General features: G+C 44.3%; 1 protein-coding gene across 2 annotated transcripts in view; it reads right to left on the bottom strand.

Moving 5' to 3' along the window:
* B4GALNT4 (beta-1,4-N-acetyl-galactosaminyltransferase 4) overlaps nt 1-23428 on the bottom strand; it is a 226960-nt gene that overhangs the window by 85230 nt on the left and 118302 nt on the right. For both annotated transcript variants that reach the window (XM_077321246.1, XM_077321245.1), the window contains exon 2: nt 16768-16883. In XM_077321246.1, coding sequence (XP_077177361.1) covers nt 16768-16883 — 116 coding nt within the window. The remainder of the gene's footprint in view (nt 1-16767; nt 16884-23428) is intronic.

Genomic DNA, 23428 nt, shown 5'->3' with positions numbered 1-23428 from the left:
ATTGATTTTTATATTACAGAGTCACTGTACAAAAATGACTTCATAAATGCTTCAGAGTGGAAAGAGCCTAATTGTATAGTGTAACACACAGCTATCTCCAAGTAAAAGCTTCATGAATTCCTACATCACCTTTCATCTGACACTGGCAAGATGCTCTGTACTATTAGCGGTCTAATCCAACTCTGCCCCCAGGAGTCAGGGAAGAATTCTTTGCCACCTGTGCTAACAGACAAGCGAAAAGGCCTCAGATGTTATCATGCAGCAACTGAACATGAAAGAACTTGGGATGGTGCCCACAGTGCTCGAGCCCTCGGTCTACAAGCCAAACACCCAGCCATGGATGATATCAACTAATAAGAATAGCCAGGATGTGCTGCAGTTCCCTGATAGTTGTGGTGGGTAAAAAAAGCTGGAGTTTACTTTTTCTGCTTTACAACAAGGTTTTATTGACATTACGAAAGCCAATGGAAGCAAATGAATTTATAAACAAGAAAAACTTATATTTTTCATTCCCTGTAGAGGCTGGGAGAGTTCCCTGATTAACTTATTTATCAGATACTGCTCACTATGGATCAGACTGTTGCATCAACTACTGAACAGTGCATAGAGTAAAGCTACCCTAGGCTCCTAAAACTAGGTATGATGCTTACCGAGAAACAAGATGACCTTCAAGAATAGAATTATCCATACTTTTCCCCCACCAAGGGATTTTTAAGACAGAAAACTTAGCACTAAGAGCTCTGTCTCTCACCTCCATGCCAATGTACTGAGGTACAAGGTTAACTTTGCTGTAATTGAGAACTACTCATACACCAGCATTCCCTCTAAACTATGTGTGCGAGCAGCCGCTGAGTAATACAGGAAGCCCCGCTCAGCAGCATTTTAAGATTCCCATGTTAAGATTCCAGCAGTGATATCCTGCTCAGGATGTGAATTGCTCCCTTTAGTACAGTGGTTCTCAACCTTCCTGAAGCTGCGACCCTTTAATACAGTTCCTCATGTTGTGGTAACCCCCAACCATAAAATTATGCAAGTGTTTTTTCACAGAAATTAAACCGAAACTGACCAGTGGTGTGAAGATCCATTGTTCATGGTGGTATATACACTGTTTTTTTTTCCGGGGTTTCTCAGTTCAATTCTGCCTCTTGTCCCACCATCCTGATCTCACTCTTTTCTGCTGCTCCAGACAGACAAACGCTCTATCTTGATCTACCTTGCAAGGTTTCTGTGTAGATGGCAACCCCCGAGCTGCTTGCCCTGCCGCAACCCCTGTGAAAGGGTCGTTCGACCCCCAAAGATCTCCCAAGTTGAGAACCGCTGCTTTAGTGGGAGGGGCAAATTAGAGGAAACGTTGCTTTGATAAAAGCAGGGAAGTTATGGGAGAAATCCTAATTCAGTCCAAGTTAATTATTGGTGCCTCTCGACGCGTCAGGCTGCCGACAAAGGGAGCTAACGCGAGCCGCGCTGCCTGCCGCCTCGGGGGCCCCGCACTGGCCCGCTCGAACTCAAAAAGGGCCCCGGACAACAAGAACCCTCCGAGGAGCCGCCGCCGTGCACAGCACCAGGCCGCCAGGGAGCCGCCGCACGAAGCCATGGCCTCCCTTCTCCACTCCTTTCCCGTGCCGCCGCCTAGACAAGGACGTCGCGCCACCGCCGCCCGCCCTCGAAAATGCCTCCTCTTTCAGGTACGCTTCCTTCCCTCATGCTGCCCTTGCCTGTCCCTCGCTCTGCCCCGCCTGCTAGCGCCCATTATATTTTTTATACAATGGGCTTTTTTCCTAGTAGAATCATAGAATCATAGAGTTGGAAGGGGCCATACAGACCATCTAGTCCAACTCTCAGCCTAAGGTGGGGATCAGCCCTAAGCATCCTAAAGCAGTGGTCCCCAACCTTTTTATCACTCAACGCCTTTTACTGAGGCCTGGTGGGGAGGGGTAGTTTACTCCTCTACTCTCAACCACTGCCCTAACGCTCTCTGATTGCTATGGTAATGTTTAAACATCCCTTCAAAATAAGATACAGACACACTACAACAATGAAGTGCGTTGTAAAGGGCTGGGGGGGGGGATGAAGTAAAGGGCCGGGGAGAAGGCGTTCTTCGGGGCTGACCTCCAATTAGTCGAAGGACCACATGTGGTCCACGGCCCACAGGTTGGGGATCGCTATCCTAAAGCATCCAAGAAAAGTGTATCCAACCTTTGCTTGAAGACTGACAGTGAGGGGGAGCTCACCACCTCCTTAGGCTGCCTATTCCACTGCTGAACTACTCTGACTGTGAAATTTTTTTCCTGATATCTAGCCTATATCATTGTACTTGTAGTTTAAACCCAATACTGCATGTCCTTTCCTCTGCAGCCAATGGGAACAGCATCCTGCCCTCCTCCAAATGACAACCTTTCAAATACTTAAAGAGGGCTATCATGTCCCCTCTCAACCTCCTTTTCTCCAGGCTGAACATTCCCAAGACCCTCAACCTATCTTCATAGGGCTTGGTCCCTTGGCCCCAGATCATCCTCCCTGCTCTCCTCTGTACCCTTTCAATTTTATCTATATCCTTCTTGAAGTGAGGCCTCCAGAACTGCACACAATACTCCAGGTGTGGTCTGACCAGTGCCATATACCAGTGGCCCCCAACCTTTTTGAGGCTGGGGACTGGCAGGGCAACTGCCCGCCTGTGCATGCTGTGCATGCGCGCCTGCGCATGCACATGCACCATGTGTGGCCGAAATCGCGCATGCGTGGCACTTTTGCACCTTCCTCCAGTCTGATGAAACACCATTGACAACAACTCTTTGAGTGAGGTTCTCTAACCAATTCCCTATCCATTAAGGCAGGAGAGGAAAGACCACAGACCCATTTTGGAGCTTCCATGGACCCCTGGCTGGGAATCCCTAACTTAGGGCCTCAGATTGTGATGGGGCTTCTAAATAGAGTGTGTGTGTCTGTAAGAGTGAGTGAGTGAATACGTTAGTGAGAGAGAGAGAGAGAGAGAGAGAGAGAGAGAGAGAGAGAGAGAGAGAGAGAGAGAGAGAGAGAGAGAGAGAGAGAGAGAGAGAGAGAGAAAGAATGGGTGACCAAATCAAATTAATAATGTCAACCAACAAAAACCCATAATATTAATTTCACAATTCACCCATCACTCTAAACCAGACTTATACAAGCTGGGTGGGGGGGGGGTCCTTTCTCCCAAAGACAAAATAGTACAACAATGTGAACAGGGAATGGAAATAAAGTGGATTTTCTGTATCAAATAACATGTTTGTGCAATAATTTCAAATGGGTAGTTGTGTTAGTCTGTAGCAGCAACATAAAGCAGGAGTCCATCAGCATCTTAAAGATGGTTTAGAATAAGGATCCCCAAACTGAGACCCGTGGGATGCATGCAGCCCCCAACCTCTTTTTGTGCAGCCCTCTGACCTGCTTGCCTGCTGTTATCACCTTCAGGGCATGTTTCCCCAGACCTTTACTGTTCTTCCTGCCTCAAGAGGCACCATCTACTGCTGTTCATTCGGTCCTTTTAACTTTCTTCAGATGGAACTAATTGTTTTGCAAGCCAGTGATCATCTCAGAGACATTTACAAAGAAAATGGTCTGTTAGATTTCTATTCTGGTCTACCTGATATATTTATCAACCTAAAGAAATTTGCTGCAGGCATGTTCACAGTCTTTGGCATCACATACAACTTGAACAAACCTTTTCCAAGATGAATATGGTGAAAATCGAGGTGTAGGTTAAGGCTTACAGATGAACATTCACATGACACTCTTAAAGAATGTCTGTCACAAACCTTGACTAGGTAAGCATATGTAGCTAAATAAAATGATTCCACAGTAAAATATTGTTCTAAAATGGATTGCATTAAAGTTAACATTTCTTCATTTACCTTTGAATGTTTACTTTTGATCTAAGTAAGTAGGTTAATAATTTTGTTACATTTTGGTTTAAGATGTAGCCCTCTTTAGGCACTGGGCACACTAATGCAGCCCCCCATGTGCCAAAAGGTTGGGGACCCTGGTTTAGAAAGTCAGTGCCAAAATGGGTAAGCTCTGTCTGTACAGGCTCATGTTCAAGAAAAATCTATAGCTGCTCTCCCCCTCCCTCTTTACCTCTCCCTTTTAAACAAACCACATTCTTACCAAAACCTGGGAATGAACTTGGATCAAGAGCAGTCTAGTGCTGAATAGCTTCCTCTATAAGTTCAGGAAACAGGAAGAGTTCTCTGTGTTCTAGAAACTTTGAAACTCACTTCTGGTGTCCAAAACAAACACACACCCCCCCCCCCCCAAAGAAAGAACAGAGAGAGATGGAAACTTTTACTCCGCTGTTGCTGAATTCTGTGAAGCGTCCATTTGCAGGAGCCTTTGTACGGAACAACCCTGTAATAGCTCTGGCACAGAGGCCTTGCCTGGCTCCACCTCCTCCCACAGAGCTCACACACTCCAGGCTTCTTCTCCTGGCAGCTGCGGAGAGGAAGCTTTTGGGCTAAAGAACACAGAAGCTTTTTAATTTGCCACCGCTTCAGGCCGTCTAGAAAGGAGATGGGGGGGGGGGGGGGAAGAGTCCATTTATTCAGTTTCTACTCAGCCTGTGCTGTCCTCCACAGTTTGAGACCCAGCTGCAAACTGCACATCAATTAGGTTGCGAGAAACAGGCTTCTTAATGCCAGCTTGTGGCTGCTGTGCCTGGCCCTTTGGCATGCATTAGTGCCGACCTTTTGGGGCTGGTGCTGCTGGAAGCTACACAAGTGCATGGCCCTTAAACTATCTCCCTGCTACCACAGGGTTTAAACTAAATATGCCATGTCCACATGAGACATTCCTGCTCCTCCAGGCCCCACAGGTGCTATCAATATGCCAGTCCGCCCTCCTTCCTGAATTTTCAAAAGCAGCAGTGTGCGCCAATAAACTTCTTTCATGCTTACAGCTAAAAGTTCCCAGGCAGCAGAAGAAATTCTTCCTTTTTGAAACAATCACCGCACTATTATGCTGCCCCTCTAATAATGCCTTCAGAGGGCATTGTGTGCCTTTCCTCTGGGGCTTTAATTAGCTTACTTAGACAAAGTTGGCTAATTATTTCTTTAATGCTGTGCATCCTAATAGACTCCCTTTTGTTTACAGCATTTCTTATCAGTCATTGGCTCTGTTCTTCCCAACCTTCTTCATGTGAGTGCCTCAGAACAGCTCTTCTGGCTTTTATTGGTCCTTGTTTTACTGAGAGCCAGCTTGATGTAGTGGTTAGGAGTATGGACTTGTAATCTGGCAAGCTGGGTTCGATTCTGCACTTCCCCACATGCAACCAGCTGGGTGACCTTGAGCAGTGGTTCTCAACCTTCCTAATGCTGCAACCCTTTAATACAGTTCCTCATGTTGTGGTGACCCCCAACTATAAAATCATGCGACCAATGGCGTGAAGATCCATTGTTCATGATAGTATATAAATAAAATTGTTTTTTCCCCCAGGGTTTCTCTGTTCAGTTCTGCCTCTGTTCCCACCAGGCCGATCTCACTCTTTTCAGCTGCTCCAGACAGACGAACCCTCTATCTCGATCTACCCCGCAAGGCTGTTGTGTAGATCAGTGGTCCCCAACCTTTTTATCACCGGGAAATGGTCAACGCTTGACAATTTTACTGGGGCCCGGGGGTGTAGTCTTTTGCCAAGGGACATCGCCTGAGCCCTGCCCCACTTGCTTTCCCGCAGGTGCCCCAGACTTCCCACCGCCCACTGGGGGGCACTGCCAGCAGCTGCTGCAAAGTACCACACCGAGGGGGAGCCCCAGCCATGGTGGCCTCTGGGGAGCACCAAAGATGAGCTGGCAGCAGAGTGGCAGGGCAGAGTGGGAGGACTGACTGATCCACAGACCGGGACCGGTTCCCAGAACAGCGGTTGGGGCCGCTGGTGTAGATGGTACCCCCCGGCCAAGCTGCTTGCCCTGCCGCGACCCCTGTGAAAGGGTCATTCAAACCCCCAGGCTGAGAACCACTGAGCTAGATTCAAATCCAGTAGCTCCTTATAGACTAACTAAATTAGATCTATGATCCAGGTAGAGAAATTTACGAAAATGGATTTTTTTTTTCTTTTGGACCACAAATTATTGCCACAAGTATGGATGGGAAAGGAAGCTATTTCCAGGCTAGTAATTTATGCATGATTTTGTTTTGGCAAGGCTATTTTAAACTGGAAATTGAAGGAAACATTGCAAGAGAAGAAATCAGTATGGACTTATTTATTCATTTACTGAATGGCATGCGTGTAATTTTGTCAAGAGATCCTAAGATTGTCTGGCTGCCAGGCAAGAGATATTCGGAGGTGGTTTGCCATTGCCTGCTCCTCTCCGTGAGCTCAGTGCTGGACTTGAATGCAGGAGGTGCTGTTGTGGTACTTACCACCCTCAAGTGAGGGCAGTAGGGGAGCAGGTTTGGCCCTTGCTTATCTGTCAGTGCATGGCTGCCACTTTGGGTCAAGCATCCAAGGGTGGGGTACCTGTTAGGGTTCTGAAAAGGGAGAGATCAGCCACCAAGTATGGACTTTACTCTCCTCCTGAAGTCTTAGTGCCAACTACTCGCCCTGTAGTAGTTGGTGCTCTTCACCAACCAAGTGCCTCATCACTTGCTCTAAGTCTGCCCAGCAAGGAGCTCTGAGACAGAGTCACATGCCATGTGCCCTAACTTCTGAATTGTAAGATGTCTTGGCTGAAGTTTGTGAAGGGGGTATGTGCTGCTAGATGTGCTCATTTTTATAGTCCTTGTTTGATCCACTGCTGTGCAAAATATGTCTGTTGACTTCTTTTCCCCCAATAAATCTTTTTTCTATTTTAAATGCTGATAATTGCTCTCCATACCACATAAATTTCCAACATTGGGGCAGATTATCTCTAATGAGCACCAGGCAAGAGAGGCATTTGGTTGCTAGATCACTATTTACTTCCCCAGAAGTGCATAAGTGTGGTATGTTGCATAGATATACAATCTCTAGATATAGTCTTTATATGACAATACAGAAAAGAAATGAGGTTACTGGCCCTTCAGGATTTAGGTGGACTTGGGAGAGTGGAGTATCAATTAGGATGGCCAAGGAGTGCCTAGATGCTTTGGAGGGCCAAAACAGAATGGGGCTCATGGTTCAGTAGGGTTATTCTGCAATGAGGATTACCATTCATGGTTGCTTTTCTTCCTGTCACATCACTGTTACTAGCTGCTTGCTGTGATGTTCCCAGTTTTCTGCATTCTCATTTCATTCTAATGAAGTTTGGTGTGGCTGAAAGAATGCTGAAAGAACTAAGTCCATCATGCATTTGCTCTTTTTGCTGTAGACTGGAACACAGGTCCAGGGAACTGAGGAATGTTTTAACATACCACCCTACCACCAACGGTTTTCAACATTAGAGACATTCTGACCTTTTCTATCATGGACAGTTATGGTGCTTCATCTCATATTGCTCATGTGCATGAGAGGCACTAGCAAAGTCCTGCTGGCAGAGAACAGGCCACTTCATTAAGTTATATAAGGGAGAAAGTAATTCTGTGCTAAGAGGTTTGGTGAGTACTGGCAGAATGGAAATCACCAGGCCTGCATTTGGCAATGTACAAAGGCTGCCAGGAATGTCCTGACAAGCCAGATGACAGCAGAAAGATGTCCTATTGCAGATCTTGTCATTTACTCAGTTGAAGGAATGGAAACAAATTACCTTTGAATTATTTTCCTGGAATGCTATACAGCACAATGGCTTTGAAATGGTTCTCAAATAATCCATATGGCTGCTATTCTCTTTCACAATTACTCTCCCTTGCACAGCAATAGGCAATCTAATTAGAAAATGACAGTAAAATGGTTTTATACACATCTAGCTAAGCTGTAGGATTATAACAGATATCTAGAAGCAAACCACATGTTCAGAAATCCTGCACCATGTAACACTGCAAAAACTATCGACTCAAAATGCAGGTGGAGGGATGAACATCGCAATCACGCCCACATAAAAATTCACTGTGCAAAGTCAACAAGTAGAAACTTCCCCCCTTTATATTACTATCTTTTTCATGCAAGGAGGGTTATGTTTGTTTGCAGACTTTTTGCCCTCAACAGGAAGTATTCAAACATGCCGTCCCTATCCATCAACTATCCTGCACTCAAATATTCTATGGAAGACTGTATAATATGGTATTTTTGAATGTGCAATTTAATTCTCAGTGGATGTCAAAGTTGTGTATATTTCATGCTGCGCAAGCATGACCCCTGTAGACTTGTGAAACAAGAGTGCCTTTTCTGCTCCAACAGCTGGAATAATGATGGGTTTTATGTTTTTTGATGTTAATTACTGCTGAATGAAACCCTGCTTTATGGGGCTGTTTCAATATATAACAACAACTATAACAACCACTGTTGGGCAAAGTTTGGTTTAGGGGCACATTCAGCAGGAAAAAATTATAGGAATAAAATATATTACGTCTTATGGCCATATCTACTGAAAATTACTATGCTCATAAAGGGATACCCAATGACTGGGAAGATATGATTCTTGGGCCCTGCACTGCTAGGACTATATTTGCATGGGAGATTACACCATCACTCCTATCTCTGCATAGGCTGCATCACCCATTTTTAGGTTCATTATTCAGTCCTATCCGCAGGTGGAAAAAGACTGGCCATAGACAAGGTGTTCTGTAGCTCACAGAGCCTGCATGCACAGAAATGAGTGCTTTTAGTCCCTGAATATTTCCCTTTGCAAAAGAATCTGTACTGTTCCCACCCCCCATCCTTCATGGATTCATTTATTTCCAGGGTCCCAAAAAGGGATGAAAACAAAATTCAGGTTTCCACAGAAAGCCAGTGATGTATAGACAAGCACAGCTTAAATGTGGATAATTAATTCAGAATGAAAAAGGGTGTTTTCTTGATACAGAAATGAGACTTTTTGTTTCAGAATAATCAACTGTAATTACATCCTAAATTGTTTACAAATATTTGATGCTATTGCTAAGGAACAAGCAGAACCTGCTAGCATGCTAATACTGGTTCCCTGGGGATTAAACTAAACTAATGTTGACATCTAGTGATTACAGGAAGGATCAGATCTCAGGAGCCAGGAGTTCCTCTGCAGGGCTCTATGGCCTGCTCACTCAAGGCCTTCACTGCTTGCTTGCCTGCCCCCCATCTCCCAGTTTCTGGACAGCATCAGTGTAGTATTGTACCTGTGTAGTATTGTACAGCAGTTTCAAAGGAGAAATTCAGAATGTTTAAAAAGAACATGAAAGAATCTTATGTTTCAAAACCTCATCCACAATATGGGTGAGCATTGCCTTCAACAAGCCAGCAGTGGTTGTGCTGAAGTCTGTAGCATCTTTTACAACGATCTCAAAAAGAGGCAGGCCACAACAGTTAAAATGGATTTGTTCCTGCATGAACTAGTCCTGCCCTTCGCTAGTCTCTAAGGGGCCATAACCAACATATTTCTAAATGTTAACAATTATTGCTCCTGCACAGGGCTCAATTAGTATGTGTGTCTGTGTGTGTGTGTGTGGGGGGGCATATAACCATTTCCTCTGCTTATGATGACTGCTCTGTGCTGCTTCTAAGCCCTCAGGATAGATGCTTTCTCCTGAAGAGGCCCGTACCACACATGGCACTGGTGACATTAGGTTCTCTTCTTCCACACCAGGTGCTTCTTCTGGCATTCACAATGCTTGAGAAAACAGATTGGCTGCTGGGTATAGGTTGGCTGTGGCAACCCATTCAGAGCAGCACCTTGGAGAATGAACCGCACAGCATGTAAGCAACTTACTAATAAGCATTGTGAGGGATAGCTCTGCATCTGCAGCAGAGACTTTGCAAATCTCCCCTTTAGACTACAAAGTAATGCTATGTCGAATGAGTCATTGTGCAAAGAACAATCACTTTCTTTCAAAAGAGATTTACAACAATGTCCCATGTACTGAAATCTGTGCCCTTTACATTCACGATGACATTTCCCAAAAGAAATATTCCCTATGACTCTGCTGCTGACCACCAAGCCTACACGTCAGAAATTGCCATTTCCTGCTGTCATCTCCACTATTCACTACATTAAAAGGAATTAACCATAGCTGTCTCCCCTGGAGCATGAGAGAATTTTAGGAGGAAACCAGCTTGTGTTCCATAGATTACAGCAAAGCTTTTCACTGTGTGGAGTGTGCCACAACATGTAATTATTTTGATATACAACCTATACTCTGAACAAGAGACTATTATTAGGAAAGAACAGGGATGTGAAAAAAATTTAATCAGTATTTTTTGTTTGAATCTATTGGACCCAAAATTCTTCACAGATCCAAATATGTACATGGAATCGGGATCTGGGATTTTAAGGAAATCCCAATATATTTCAAGTACAATAGACTTGAACTGAAAAATGCTGATAAAAAAATACCAGCTTGATCCTGGAGCTGACTGGGCTTCTGCAACCTGACTTAAACTGGGCAGCAGGAGAAGGCAGCACAGAGCTATGCCTGCGGGGAGCTATCAGCTCCCCAGAGGCACATTCATCCTTGCTGGGCTACTTTCTCCTGCCATCCAGTTTAAACTAGGCAGGAGGAGAAGGCAGGGCAGAACTACACTGCTGGGGAGATCTCAACTCACTGACCCAACAGATCATCAGCAGGCTTCTCTTGCATCCTGGTCTAAACCAGCCACTGCCAAATCAGTGGGGACTTAGCTTCCTGCCATGTCTAATGACCCTCAGGCTGACTTCCCTTTCAGACTGCATAAGACTGCTGGCCAAGCATCTATGAGGCAGGAGCAATCTGTTCATGCCTCTCTGGTGTTTTCAGATCTAACCAATATTCCTGACTATATCTAGGATTTTCTCAGATCCCCCCCCCCCCGGGAAAATCTGGATATTAAGGTATTTTCCAGGTATATTTTAGGTTTGGGTAGATTCAAATGAACACCCCTTGGACAGAATATGGAGGGAAAGAATGGTTTCCAATTCCCAAAAGTGTTGGGAAAAGATGTATTTTATCTCTCTCTTAAAACTATATGCATAGCATATTTTAAAGAAAACTGGATTAGATTTAGATGAAAATGGATTGAAAATTGGTAAAGGAACATTAATAATCTGAGATATGCAGATAACAACACATTATTGGCAGAAGATTGTGAAGACTGTAAATGTGGTTTTTCTATCTCAAAAAACAGCTTCCCCCAAGCCCTGAACATAATAAAGTCCAAGTAGACAGCTCACATCCTACCCTGGGATGTGCCACCAAGAGGGGGAGGGGATGAACTCTGCCAATGAGAGCCAATCAGTTCAGATTGCACTCTGCCAACAAGGGCCAATCAGTTCATATTCAGTTCAGTTCAAAGACTACAACTGCACTCTCTAAGCCAAAGGCCAACTGGACAGAACATGGGTCAGCGGGAACAACAGGATGCGGCAGGCCTCGATATGAGACCCCCTTAAGAAGCTTGGGGAACGGAAATGAAACACAGTGGTTGAAATTCTTTTCCTCCTTCTGCTTTTTTCCGTAGCCATATAGGCAAGCTGAATTTGAATTAACATATCTCTGTAGTGACTCTCAGCTTAAACTTAAAGCATAACTAACAGGAGGCACCTAACTGAGGAGGTGTAAATGTAACTAACGAAGACTTTATTTTACAAACTAATGAAGACTCTATTTTATCATTTTTTGTATTAATAATGTACACATATAGCTTACAACCTTAACAACCTATATATATATATATATATATATATATATTTCCATACAACTAAGTAGGCTTTTATTTTTTATTTTTTATTTTCCCTAGTGGAAATGAGGATAGCTCTAAGACCACATTAAGTATAAATTGTTTATGATTGTTAAAATTGTTAAAAACTATGCAAACAAATGTTGAAACGATGGTAACAAAGTAGACTTCTCTTTTAAAATGTGGTGGAAACGTGAAAAAGTTTATAAGCTTTGGGTAAAAGTCCATAATATTGTAGCCATGTGGAGTCTTATAATCTTAAATGAAGAGAAGAGACCTTTCAAGAACAATGGGGGTCTTATCTGATCTACCTAAGAAAATAAGTTAAAAGGGGATTGAAACGGGGTATCAAGTGTATCAAACGAAGAGCATAATCTTTTTTCTTTCTGTATCAATAATGTAGATTATTTGCATTGTATTATCTTTAAATATTACAAAAGGGGATTGAAACGGGGGACTAAATGTATCAAATGAAGAGCATAACCTTTCTTTTTCTGTATTAACAATGTAGATTGCCTGTATTTCATTATCTTTAATCTTGGAAAACAAAAATAAAAATCTTATAAAAAAAATTACATGCAGACAATTCACTCCCAACTTGATTGTGTCCCCTGGAAATATGTCCCCAATAGGAAATGGCCTTCAGCCAGGAATGGCCCGCCCTGGTAGTTTAGCCCCTATCAGGAAGGGGCTCCTAGCCAGGAAGCGCTAATAAGGGCACAGCTCTCCACCTCCAACTTCCTGTTGGTTTCAGAAGTTTTCTGGGTGGAAGAGGGGGCAGTCTAAGAGTTAGTTGCCCTGGCCTCTGGGCTTCTTTCAACTCAGAGTAGACGGGGTGGTAAACTGCCTCCTGAGGCAGCCTCTGCATGCCTTCTGGAGGGGAGGCTGTGGGAGGCCATGAGATGGCCCCCTGCTGTCCAGATGGAGCCCAGGATGGCCAGGAAAAGCCTCTACCCTGGGAATGTTTATTCATCAGTAAGTCATGACCCCTAACCTGGAAATGCTTACTCATGAGGAAGTCATGTGAGGCTTGCAATTTGCAATCTGAAAAGGGAGGAATGCTTTAGAAATAACTATCACAGGCTATTGCAGCAGGGAACATGATGCTGATGTGGGTGAGACTGGGAAGATGTAGACTTTCCCTCTCCATATGGATACCACCTTGGTCTTGCTGCAGTATTTCCAAGACCATCAGAACAAAGCAAATTTGAGACCAATGGCATGGAAGATGGGGAAAGTGTAGATGATGAAGAAGGGCTGGTTCTTATATGCTGCTTTTCTCTACCTAAAGGAGTCTTGAAGTGGCTTACAGTCACCTTCCCTTTCCTCTCCCCCACATGCACCTTGTGAAGTAGGTGAGGCTGAGAGAGCCCTGATATTACTGCTTGACCAGAACAGAATAAGAAGAGTTGGTTCTTATATGTCGCTTTTCTCTACCTGAAGGAGTCTCAAAGTGGCTTACAATCACCTTCCCTTTCATCTCTCAGTGATAGACACCCTGTGAGGTAGGTGAGGCTAAGAGAGCCCTGATATTACTGATTGGTCAGAACTGCTTATCAGTGCTGTGGTGAGCCCAAGGTCACCCAGCTGGGGGCATGTGGAGGAACAGGGAATCAAACCTGCTTACCAGATTAGAAGTCCCCACTCCTAACCACTATACCAAACTGGCTCCCAGATCAGACACAGAAGCATAATGAGGCCATGGAGACATGTGGAGGGGGAAAACACTGTTCCCCAGTAGCACATTCCCAGTAGAAGAGTTGGTTTTTATACCCTGCTTTTTACTGCCCAAAGGAGTCTCAGAGTAGCTTATAATAGCCTTCCTTTTCTCACAACAGACACTCTGAGAGAAACTGCTCAGTAAGAACAGTTTCTAACAGGACTGTGACTAGCCCAAGGTCACCCAACATGTGGAGAAGCAGTTAATCAAATCCAGCTTGACACATTAGAAGCCACTGCTCTTAACCATTACACCAAGCTATACAAATTACCACTGCCTTAAAGACATATAGGGGAGGGGAGAGCCAAGCTCAGCAGGAGCCTCTTTCTTTCTTTTCTTGAAGGGGGGTGGGAAGGGAGGATTGGAGACAGCAGAGGAGGGAGAAAAAAACCAAGAGGCAAATCTCTACTGAGAGAAGTTACAGTTTCTGGAGCCACTGCTGAGAAAGGTTAGGGCTTCCCCTTTTAGGCAAGTTAGGGTTTCCCCTTTAAGCCTGGAAACCAGGAACTAACGTCCTGACCAATAAGGGCTTCTCTACCACGGAGTTCAGCCCCAAATTCGAAACAGGCAGAGCTCCGCATGCTTTCTCATGCTTTCTCAATCTGATTCTTCAAATATTGAGGGTTATATCCACTGTAGGATATTGTAGGATAAAGGTAGGGTCACTCTGGATCAATCATGCTTGTTGCAGAGGGAAAATTGAAATCCGACAAAATCAAAATGGAAATCGCATTCAGTGGAGATGGCAGGGACTGAATCGACCAGGGATTGGAATAAAAGCTCCGTGCAGATTCAGCCCTGGTCCCACCTGGAAGCTAGCATCCATGGTACAATGAAACATAGACCCCCCCCCTTCCAAGCAGCCCTTTCCTCCAGGGGAACTGATCTCTGCAGTTTGGAGAGGAGCTTTCATTCTGTGGGAGGGATTGCCAGTGGCAGGGATTGCCATCCTCCAGCTGGTACTTGGAGATCCCACTTCTGGGGTTTCTCAAAGCCTGAAGAATGTTTCAGGAATTTCTCAATGGTAAAAAAAAGTTAAGAAAAGCTGATGGAGAGGAAGCAATTGAGAAACCCCAGAGAAAACCAATGTAGTTGAGAAAAACAATGTTTTCATGTTTGATTGTAACATACAATTGTTTTTTATTTATGTTGATATTGAATTGAACTGAAGAAAATATAGTTCTTCAAGAAAATTTTACTATCAATTAAATATTTTCATTGAAGGAAGAAACTGTGACAAGTTTATGAATTCCTGGATGTGTTTTGTTATTAGCAATTACTGCCACACAGCATTTCTCTTTGTTTCCCACCTGGAGCCTGGCATCCCTGCACCTCCATGGGATTCAAAGCTAGAGCTTTTCTCCAGGGGGACTGAGCTCTGTTGCCTGGAAATGACCTACAGTCCCAGCAAATTCCCAGGTCCCAACTAGAGACTGGCATCCTGCAACTGCTCTGGGGCACAGTGCTACAGAGTCCCCCCTCCCAAGCAAGCCCTTTCATCTTCAGGAGCCTGGAGATGAGTTGTCATTGCAGAGCCCCCCCCCCCCCCGGGAAGCTGATCTCTATAGTCTGCAGATGACTTCCAATTCCAGGAGATGTCCAGGCTGCACCTCGAAGTTGTTGACTCCTGGGTTAGGAATGTTCCTTGAGGTTTGGAGATGGGACCTCAAGAGACCAGGGATGGGCAGGAGATTTTGCCATGTAGCCAGCCCCCAGGAAGGCCACAGTGCAGCTGTGCATCCTAGCACCCGTTGTTTCCCTGGGAGCAACGGGCTTCTAGTTAACTATAATGGTTGCCATAGGATATAATGAAGCAAAAAAATAAATAAAAATAAAATAGGGAATTCCTTTGAAATATGCTGTTGGAGGAGAGTTTCATGGATACCATGAAATGTGAAAAAGACAAATCACTGACTTCTAGATCAAATCAAGCCTGAACTCTCCCTAAAAGCTAAAACAACTGAACTGAGGCTGTCATACTTTAATCATATTATGAGAAGACAAAAGGCACTAAAAAAAGACAATAATGCTAGGAAGAGTTGAAAGCAGTGGGAAAAGAGGAATATCCAGCATGAGATGGATTGATTGAGTTAAGGAAGCCACAGCCCTCAGTTTGCAAGACCTGAGCAAGCTGTTAATGATAGGGCATTTCGGAGGTCATTATCTCAAAGGGTTGCCATAAGCAACCTGACGGCACTTAACATGCACATGCACACTCATCTCCACTGTACCTCCTCAACTATCCCTGCCCTTTTCAAGCCCCCATCAATATCTAATCTCAGAAAGATAAACGGTTGGGGCAGGGAAGAGACTCCCTGTGAAAGAGGAAGAGGATCAGACGGAAAGGAGATGGGGATGCATATGGCACTGGGACAGCAGAGAGATGTCAGTACAGTTTCCGTTCAGATTCTTTATTGCTTGACTGTACTGGGTTGTGTATGGCTGACTGTAAGTCATCCTGTATTACTGGGATGGGACAAAAAAATTCAGATCATAAATCCAAATAGTATAATAAATAGTTTGTCAAGGACCAAGCACTGCTCATGCTGCAAAGCATATTTGCACCACAGTCAAATAAGATATTTACAAGAGGCCACAGCTGCACTTGCCAGCTTGATAATGGTGAGTGCATCTTTTAATTGGGGGGGGGGGGGCAAGACATAATCTAATGACAGATGGGAGCCATTTCTCATTTTGTGTGAAACATTTAACTGCTTTCAAGTCAACCCAGGGCCAGGGAGACCCCGTACCCTTTGCCATACTCTTAATGACAGTATGCTGGGCCTGGGAAGTGTTCCCCTCACCCCTTTCCCTATTCAGAACTAGACAAAAGGTAAAAACATTTCCTTGCAATTGTCCAGCTAGCTAAACAGAGATGTCTTCTCTTCGGCCCAAAAACAGAGCAGATCAGAATGGGGAGAAAAACAGGGTAGACACCACCCTATCCTTTCAGAGAGGAAACAGAGTTGTTGGAAAGCACAAGTGTGTCTACTAAGGCCAGGCCAAATTTGTAAATTATCTCCTTATTCATCTGGACATGATACTGCCATGCAATGTGGACTAGGGGATCCTGAGAGAACTCTCATTAAAAATGTCTCCTAATGTTTTTTAGATTCTTCCTCCAAACTTCAAAAAATGTCAGCACAGGACTCCTCCCCACTAACCTCTTAGTACACTGGGATAAGTTAGAATCCCATCTGCCTTAGCATGCATATTAATCATAGTACAGTAACGGAGGTCTCTCTTCTTCCAAACTGGAACTGTTAGGAAACTATTTTTCAGTTAACAAAACACACAGAGAAAGCAAGAGACCAAGCAAGATTACCATCTGCTCATCCTCCCGGCTCTCACTGGAATCATCAGCCTTCCTGCGAAGAGATGCCACATGGGCCCCAGCTGATCGTCTGCCAGGATCCGTCACCTCAGCCAGTCGCTCACCATCTGGGAAAGAAAAACAGATACCCCAGAGGGTGTGAGAAGGCAGAAAAGGAGGCATGGCTTTATCAGCCCTCATCCCACACCAGCCAAAAAGAGAAAATCCACTTCAGGTCCATATAGGGTTGACAGGTTATGCCAGTGGGAGTGGGGTGGGAATGTTCTGAGAGTGGGGAGGAGCATGGTGACATGCTGACATGTTGGGGGGCGAATACACTGGGAGGGCACACTCTGGCTTTTGGGCAAAACTGTATGGTAGAATTGCTTCAAACCACAGTATTTTCTCCAAAAATCAGTTTCATCCCCTCCTTTTATGACCCTGGCATGCCAATGTCACTTCCAGGTGGCATCAGCATGTTGTGACATTCTTCCAGGTTTGGGTAAGCTGGGGGGGGGGTTGGGGGGGATGAGGTGCATCTGGAAAGTGGGTGACCCCCACCGGGACCATTAGACCTGACAACCCTAGGTCCATAGTTAGATCAGATAATTTCCCTTATGTCTGAGAAAGGATTCCCAAAGAGATCTTTCACAGTGAGTGATACTGGGGGGGAAATCAGACTATGAACTAGGAATACACGTCATTCTTCCTCTTTCAGAATTTATTTAAAACAAAGTGCAGTTCTAAAAGTAAAAAACAAAACAAAATTCAACCTCCAGAGTGAAGGTTATTAACCTCATTATGCTATCTTACAAATTTTGCAGATGGATAGTTGATAGTGCAATAACTATACAGTAACTCATTTGGTGTTTGGCATGCAGATATATTTCCCTTTAATACATTTATTGCAGAGATTTCAACATTTTCTTCAACATTTTGTTACTGAGAAATCATGATATTTCCTTCTTAGACATAGATAATCCTGAGACAACTGCTGTTGCACAAGTGCTTATTCTGCATTCTGCCACGAACTCACAACATGCAACAACCTTCAGCAATGCTCACATCATTTTAAGACCTAAAACATTTCTCTACAGATTTCTTAGCATTTCCCCCATCTCTGTATGGCACTGAAGTATCTTTGGCTCTCAGAAGGCAAGTGGCAAACAAAACTCCTCTCTTCCTTTGAAACATAGCCAGGGCACTGCATTAGTAAATTGCTTCATGTTTTATTTTTAATAATTTAAAAAAAATGGAAAATTGCACACATCCCCTTCTCCAGACTTGGAATGCACTTTTTAAAAATCAAATATGGAAAGTAATAAGCACAATCTCGCTGTAATAAGGCCCCAACCCTGTAAGCGAGAGCTCCCTAGAGAAAAAGGGAAGGAGCAGAGTGTTTTAAGCCGGGGGTCATCAACTCCCAGGGTACGGCCCGCTGTCGGGCCGCGAAGGCCTCGGTAACGGGCCACCACGCCTGCCTCTCCCCCCCCCCGCAGCGAGAAGTTCACCTGGCTAGCTTTTTGCTGCAAGGGGGGGGGGAAGAGGCAGGTGCGGTTGCCGGCACACCGGCGGACACAAACACGCATGCTCAGAGCTGCCGCGCATGCACGTTAGCGCCCTATGGTGGTGAAAACACGCATGCATAGTGGCTCCGTGCATGCGCATTTTCACCACCAAGGGGCACTAACGCACATGCGCGGCACCTGGGCCGCCGGTTCTTCCCCTCCCCCGGAGGTGGTCCTCAACCCTAAAAAGGTTGGGGACGCTATTTTAAGCAACTGGGCATGTTCAGAAAAAAGTCAAGGAATCCTGGCCAACCAAATTCTGGTTCTCTTATTACTTGTTAACTATATCACACTAAAACAAGCCGTTTCACTTAACCTTAACAGGCATTAAAAGACAAGGTCATGATAATGAAACGCCAACAAGGGGAAGGGGCCTACCTGTATGTGCTGGACATGACTAACTGCCAGCTGGGCAAAGGCTGTGGGTGTATGCTCAGTGCAATGAGCTCCTGGCTTTCAGAGAATGAGGCAGCCATTACTGGCTTGCAGTCGATAACAGGAAGTACGCAGATATGCTAGCAGATAATGCCAGGGAGGAAAGGGTGGCTGTGGCACACATTGACACTAATTATGTTAGGAAGTGTAGCTATGTGGTCCTAGAGAAAAATGTAGACTCTCCATACTCCAACTGTTGCTAAAAGACTTACATTACCACACTGGAAAGAGAAAGGCCTACTTCCAAACATCCAGTGGACTGGATTATAACTTTACGGCCTTATCAGCATTTCAACCTATTGTATATTAATTAGATTTATGTAGTTGTGCATAGTTGTGCATAGTTTTAGAAAGTTGGAAACTTTTTTATGCAGACCTATCTCTAGATTTGTCAGCATCAATTTTACATTTTGTTGTTTTGATTTTTGCTTCTTTTTGAAGAGGTTTCTAATTATGATGATGATGATGATGATGATGATGATTTAGATTTATTTCCCGCCTCTCCCGACAGGCTCGAATTAAAATGCTTTAATTTAAAAAAATTATAATAGAAAAAAATTGAAAAAGGAAAGAATATGTTGCTATGCAAGGGTAAATTCCAGGAGCTCAAAGGTAGAAATTCTGCTTGTTCCTCATGAAGAGCCCATTACAGATGAAAATTCAGGTTTTGCTGTGTGGATAAAATTATGGAAGTGGTAGGAAGGTCCCGTCCCCTCCTCCCGATTATGGAAATTGTGCATTGTACAAAAGAGACAGGTTCAGAAAGAAGTGAAACAAGATCATACTGCTGGAAGAGATGCTTTTTAACTCCTAGAGGAGAACCAACTGGAACTAGATAGCATCCATTCTGGGATAATTCATCTTCAAGATATGAGGAGTTAAATGGCATGGATAACCTAAATGGGGGCAACCTAGAACTTAACAATAAGATAATGCTGGAAAATAACATCTGTTTAAGGAAACCAAACAGCCACTGGGGAAAAGATGTATGCTGAGCGCCCTGGGAACACGAAGCGAAGCACACGATTTTATTTGCAAATGCCAGAAGCCTCTCAGCTATGATGCTAGAGCAGAATAATTGTTATTAACTGGGAACAGACACGGTGTATAGGATCCCAACGGGATGAGAAAAACTTGTGCAATATGGTATCCTGAGGCATCATAGCAAGGGGCAGTACATAAATCTAATTAATTAAATCAATCAATCCCTGGATACGAGCTATAATGATATGGAAAGAAAGTTGTAGTGAGATGGGGGTGGTTCTGTATGTCAGAAGCCAAATTACAGATAACAGAAGCAGAAACACCCCCACAGTATTTTGGGTTTGTCTGAGGATGACACCCCTGCCCACAGCCTCACCATCCATTTGGGAGAGTGGGCCAGCTGTGGAGGAACTCCTTAACCAGAGCCAACCATGAGAGAGGATGGGCAAGCTTCCCAAGAGCCAGCAATGACAGGGATGCCAGGAAGCCAGCCACCTCCCCAAAAGGCAGGGAAATAGTGGTGGGGGGGGGGAGGATGATGCTGGTGGAGCTGGTAGGGGACCTGCTGGATAGCAAGGCAAGATTGAGAGGGAAAGCTACACATAATGATGATGCCAAAGCAAAGGATGATTGGGGGGGGGGGGGCAAGCAGGAGCATGTCCCAAAGGATGTGGAGAGTGCCAATCAGGCAGGCTCAGCCCTCTCTGTGGGAGCATTGGTGAGTCTGGGGGGAGGGTGCCACCCACAGGGGAACTTTAAATGGGGCACAATAAGCAAGTCAGGGAAGAAGAGCATGGGAGAGGTACAAGGGCATGTGCAGGATGCCCTGGAAACTGCAGGAGAGAGCTGAACCTCTCCTTTCCCTCCATCTGTCTGAAGCCAGCCTAAGAGCCACTGGGGTAAGGTGGAATCCTGGAAGGTAACTGTGGGGAATAAAATGGATGACATGGTAGAGCTCTCTGCACAAAGCATGGGGAAATGTACTAAACACATAAAATAAATGAAATATGGATAGAAATGCTAGGCCTGCAAGGTAACCTATTACAGGGAACTTACTAATACCTGCCTGAGCAAAATTTTGAGGTGACCTTGAGATGAGAAAGGAAATAAGGAAGGCATACAGAGGAGAAAGTTGTTTACTAAAGAGTGACTTCTATGTGTGTTCAGATGATTTGAAAGAAACACAGCTTCTAGATATTTGGCCACGGCTGGATCCTGCACTTGATCCTTAGTGCTGACCAGGGCCAAATGTGAGATTTAAGTGTTACTTCATCGATTGAAAACAGTGGTCACAAAGCTATTAAGTGCAGCATTTGTGTGAAGGGAAGGTTGTCTACAAAGTCCAACTCAGCTGCATCTAATTTCAAAAAGAGAAAACATGTACATTTCTGATTGTCTGATCTCAGAAAGCAAATTGTTGTCCTGGGAAAGGTGCATAAACGAACAAACAAAATTATAAAGGAGTCTGTTAGAATGTTATTCTCTCTGTTTATTGCTGCTATCATTATTGCTTTCCCATAAGCTTCCATGCATCCTTTTGTATAAGTTTATAATGTACTGAATCCTAAAAGCCAAACTACTCCAACATATAAATTAAGAAATCCTATTCCTTGTGCCATGAAATATGGAAGAGGATAAAACAAATGTAGAATTTACAGGTATTTGATGATCCATTAATATTACTGGTCACATGCCAATTAGGACTCTTTGTATGCTCAATAATCCTGGAGAGACCAGAGAATACAGACTTGGGGGGAGGAATGACAACTCCATGCTGAAGCAATGCCTTCCCCTCACCTGACACTTTCATACTTCCTCTTTGTAAGCTAAAGATACGGTGCTGTACTTTCCTTCCTCTTACCCTGGTTCTGTCTTGGCTACATGCTGACCTATTCTAGTGGGAGATGATGTGAATTTATTTGGTGGAAGCCTTTAAAGAGGTGTCTTGGATTCAAGATGCATAGAGAAAGAGAACGTGTCCTTCAGAAAGTACACATGAGCCAATAGAAGGGGTTGCTCGGGCCTTGAAAATAGTTTCCAGACAGTTCTGTCTCCAGGAAAAGTGTACTGCTCTTATAAAAATCTCCTTCTTATACTTTTTCGAAGCAGTTCGCTGTCGCTCATCAATGTCATGTTTAATTACATGACCTGCATATGTTACTTAAGAGTAAGGCTAAGCCTTGTCCATAGTAGGAACTATTAACTTTTTTGAACACATGGCCACTCAGTGACAGAAGACATCCTGCAACCCTGACTATTTCTGCACTAGCGATATCGTTCAGATTTGCATTTTTAAAGGATAAACTTTTCCATCTGTTTTTGCACTGAAATCCACTTCTTCAGGTGCGGACGCAAATTGCCCCTTCACTTGCCCCACAGCAAAAGAATCCCCAGAAAACTCAATTTCATCTTTTCAAGCAGGGTGTAATTCAGGTCTGTTCAGTGAGCAAATGCATGCATTCCAATTTTCTTCTGCAGCTGCCATTTTGAGTCATTTGGACATGCCCCTTTCGTTGCTGTCCTCCCTCCCCTTCCCAATGTTCTGAAAAATCTGCCCTTTTTGTAAAAAAGGAGTGATCGTATCACAACATTGTTTCTAAGCAAAGCAGTCTTGCACAGCAGCATTATAACATTGTAACCCAGGGTTCTAATAAAAAAATACCTTCAGGACACTTTGGGGTAAGGGAGGAGGCAATCAAGAGCACACAATGGTGGGGTTAAGGGGTGCAATGAAAACTAAGGTGCAAGTAGGCCCCATTTTGCAAAAAATCACATTTTTTGAAAAGGGAAATGGAGCAAATCCTGGAAAATCAGGAGAGGAAAGCTCAAGTGTGGAAAGGCTGGAGTCAACACACAGCATCCAAAGGAAATCCAAAGCAAGGCTAAAACATGGTACGCCTCCTAATGCAGGAAGGGCCCCTGAGGGTGCCTCATATCTCTCGATGTATTTATCAAACCTTCTCTTTTCTTATAGCTGCTTTCAGTAAGGCAGTTGCTCCGCTCCCTGGTCTCCCATGCAACAGTCAACATCTCAAATGTCTTGCCCCTTAGGACTGATTTGGACTTCATGACGCAGTACAGAACGTGCTCAGGAGCGGCTTAAAGATTCACGGGGCCCATGGATGCACAGAGCACTTGCGACATATGCTACATGCATAAACCGGCCCAGAAAATGCTATAACATTAGGTCTGCCAAAATAAAAGCATGAGAAGAATACAGGATACTTTATAATACAATGCTACGGATCTGATAGAGGAACTATGGGGCCCATTCCGCACAAGGTTCAATGTTGCAAATTGGTTTCGGAACGAAAAAACGCCATTTTAAATAGTGGAATTCGTCGTTATGTATACCTGCCTTTGTAGTCGAATCCAGTTGCGTTTCTATCGTTTCCCACAGGTTTCCGGTCTCGGCAAAAATCGCTATCCAGGAAGCGATATGCTGAGCTTTGTCCCACCCCTGGCCGTCAATCAAACGAGCAGCCAATGGGCGGCCATTATCATGCTCCCAAAAAGCCCCTTTCCCTTTAAGGCAGTTTAAAAAAAAAACACACACACACGTTGCAACAAATCTGCGTTGATTCTTTGCAACGGAGAGACCCATCTAGCTAGCAGGTGGCATGTGAGCTGCCATTTCATTGTTGCCACGCTCCCCCAAGTGAAAAAAAAATCCATCCCTCCCCCCC

Source organism: Paroedura picta, chromosome 2 (assembly GCF_049243985.1).
Source record: "Paroedura picta isolate Pp20150507F chromosome 2, Ppicta_v3.0, whole genome shotgun sequence".
Taxonomy (NCBI): Eukaryota; Metazoa; Chordata; class Lepidosauria; order Squamata; family Gekkonidae; genus Paroedura; species Paroedura picta.
The sequence above is the reverse complement of the archived record's forward strand: the minus strand, read 5'-3'. Positions and strand labels throughout refer to the sequence as shown.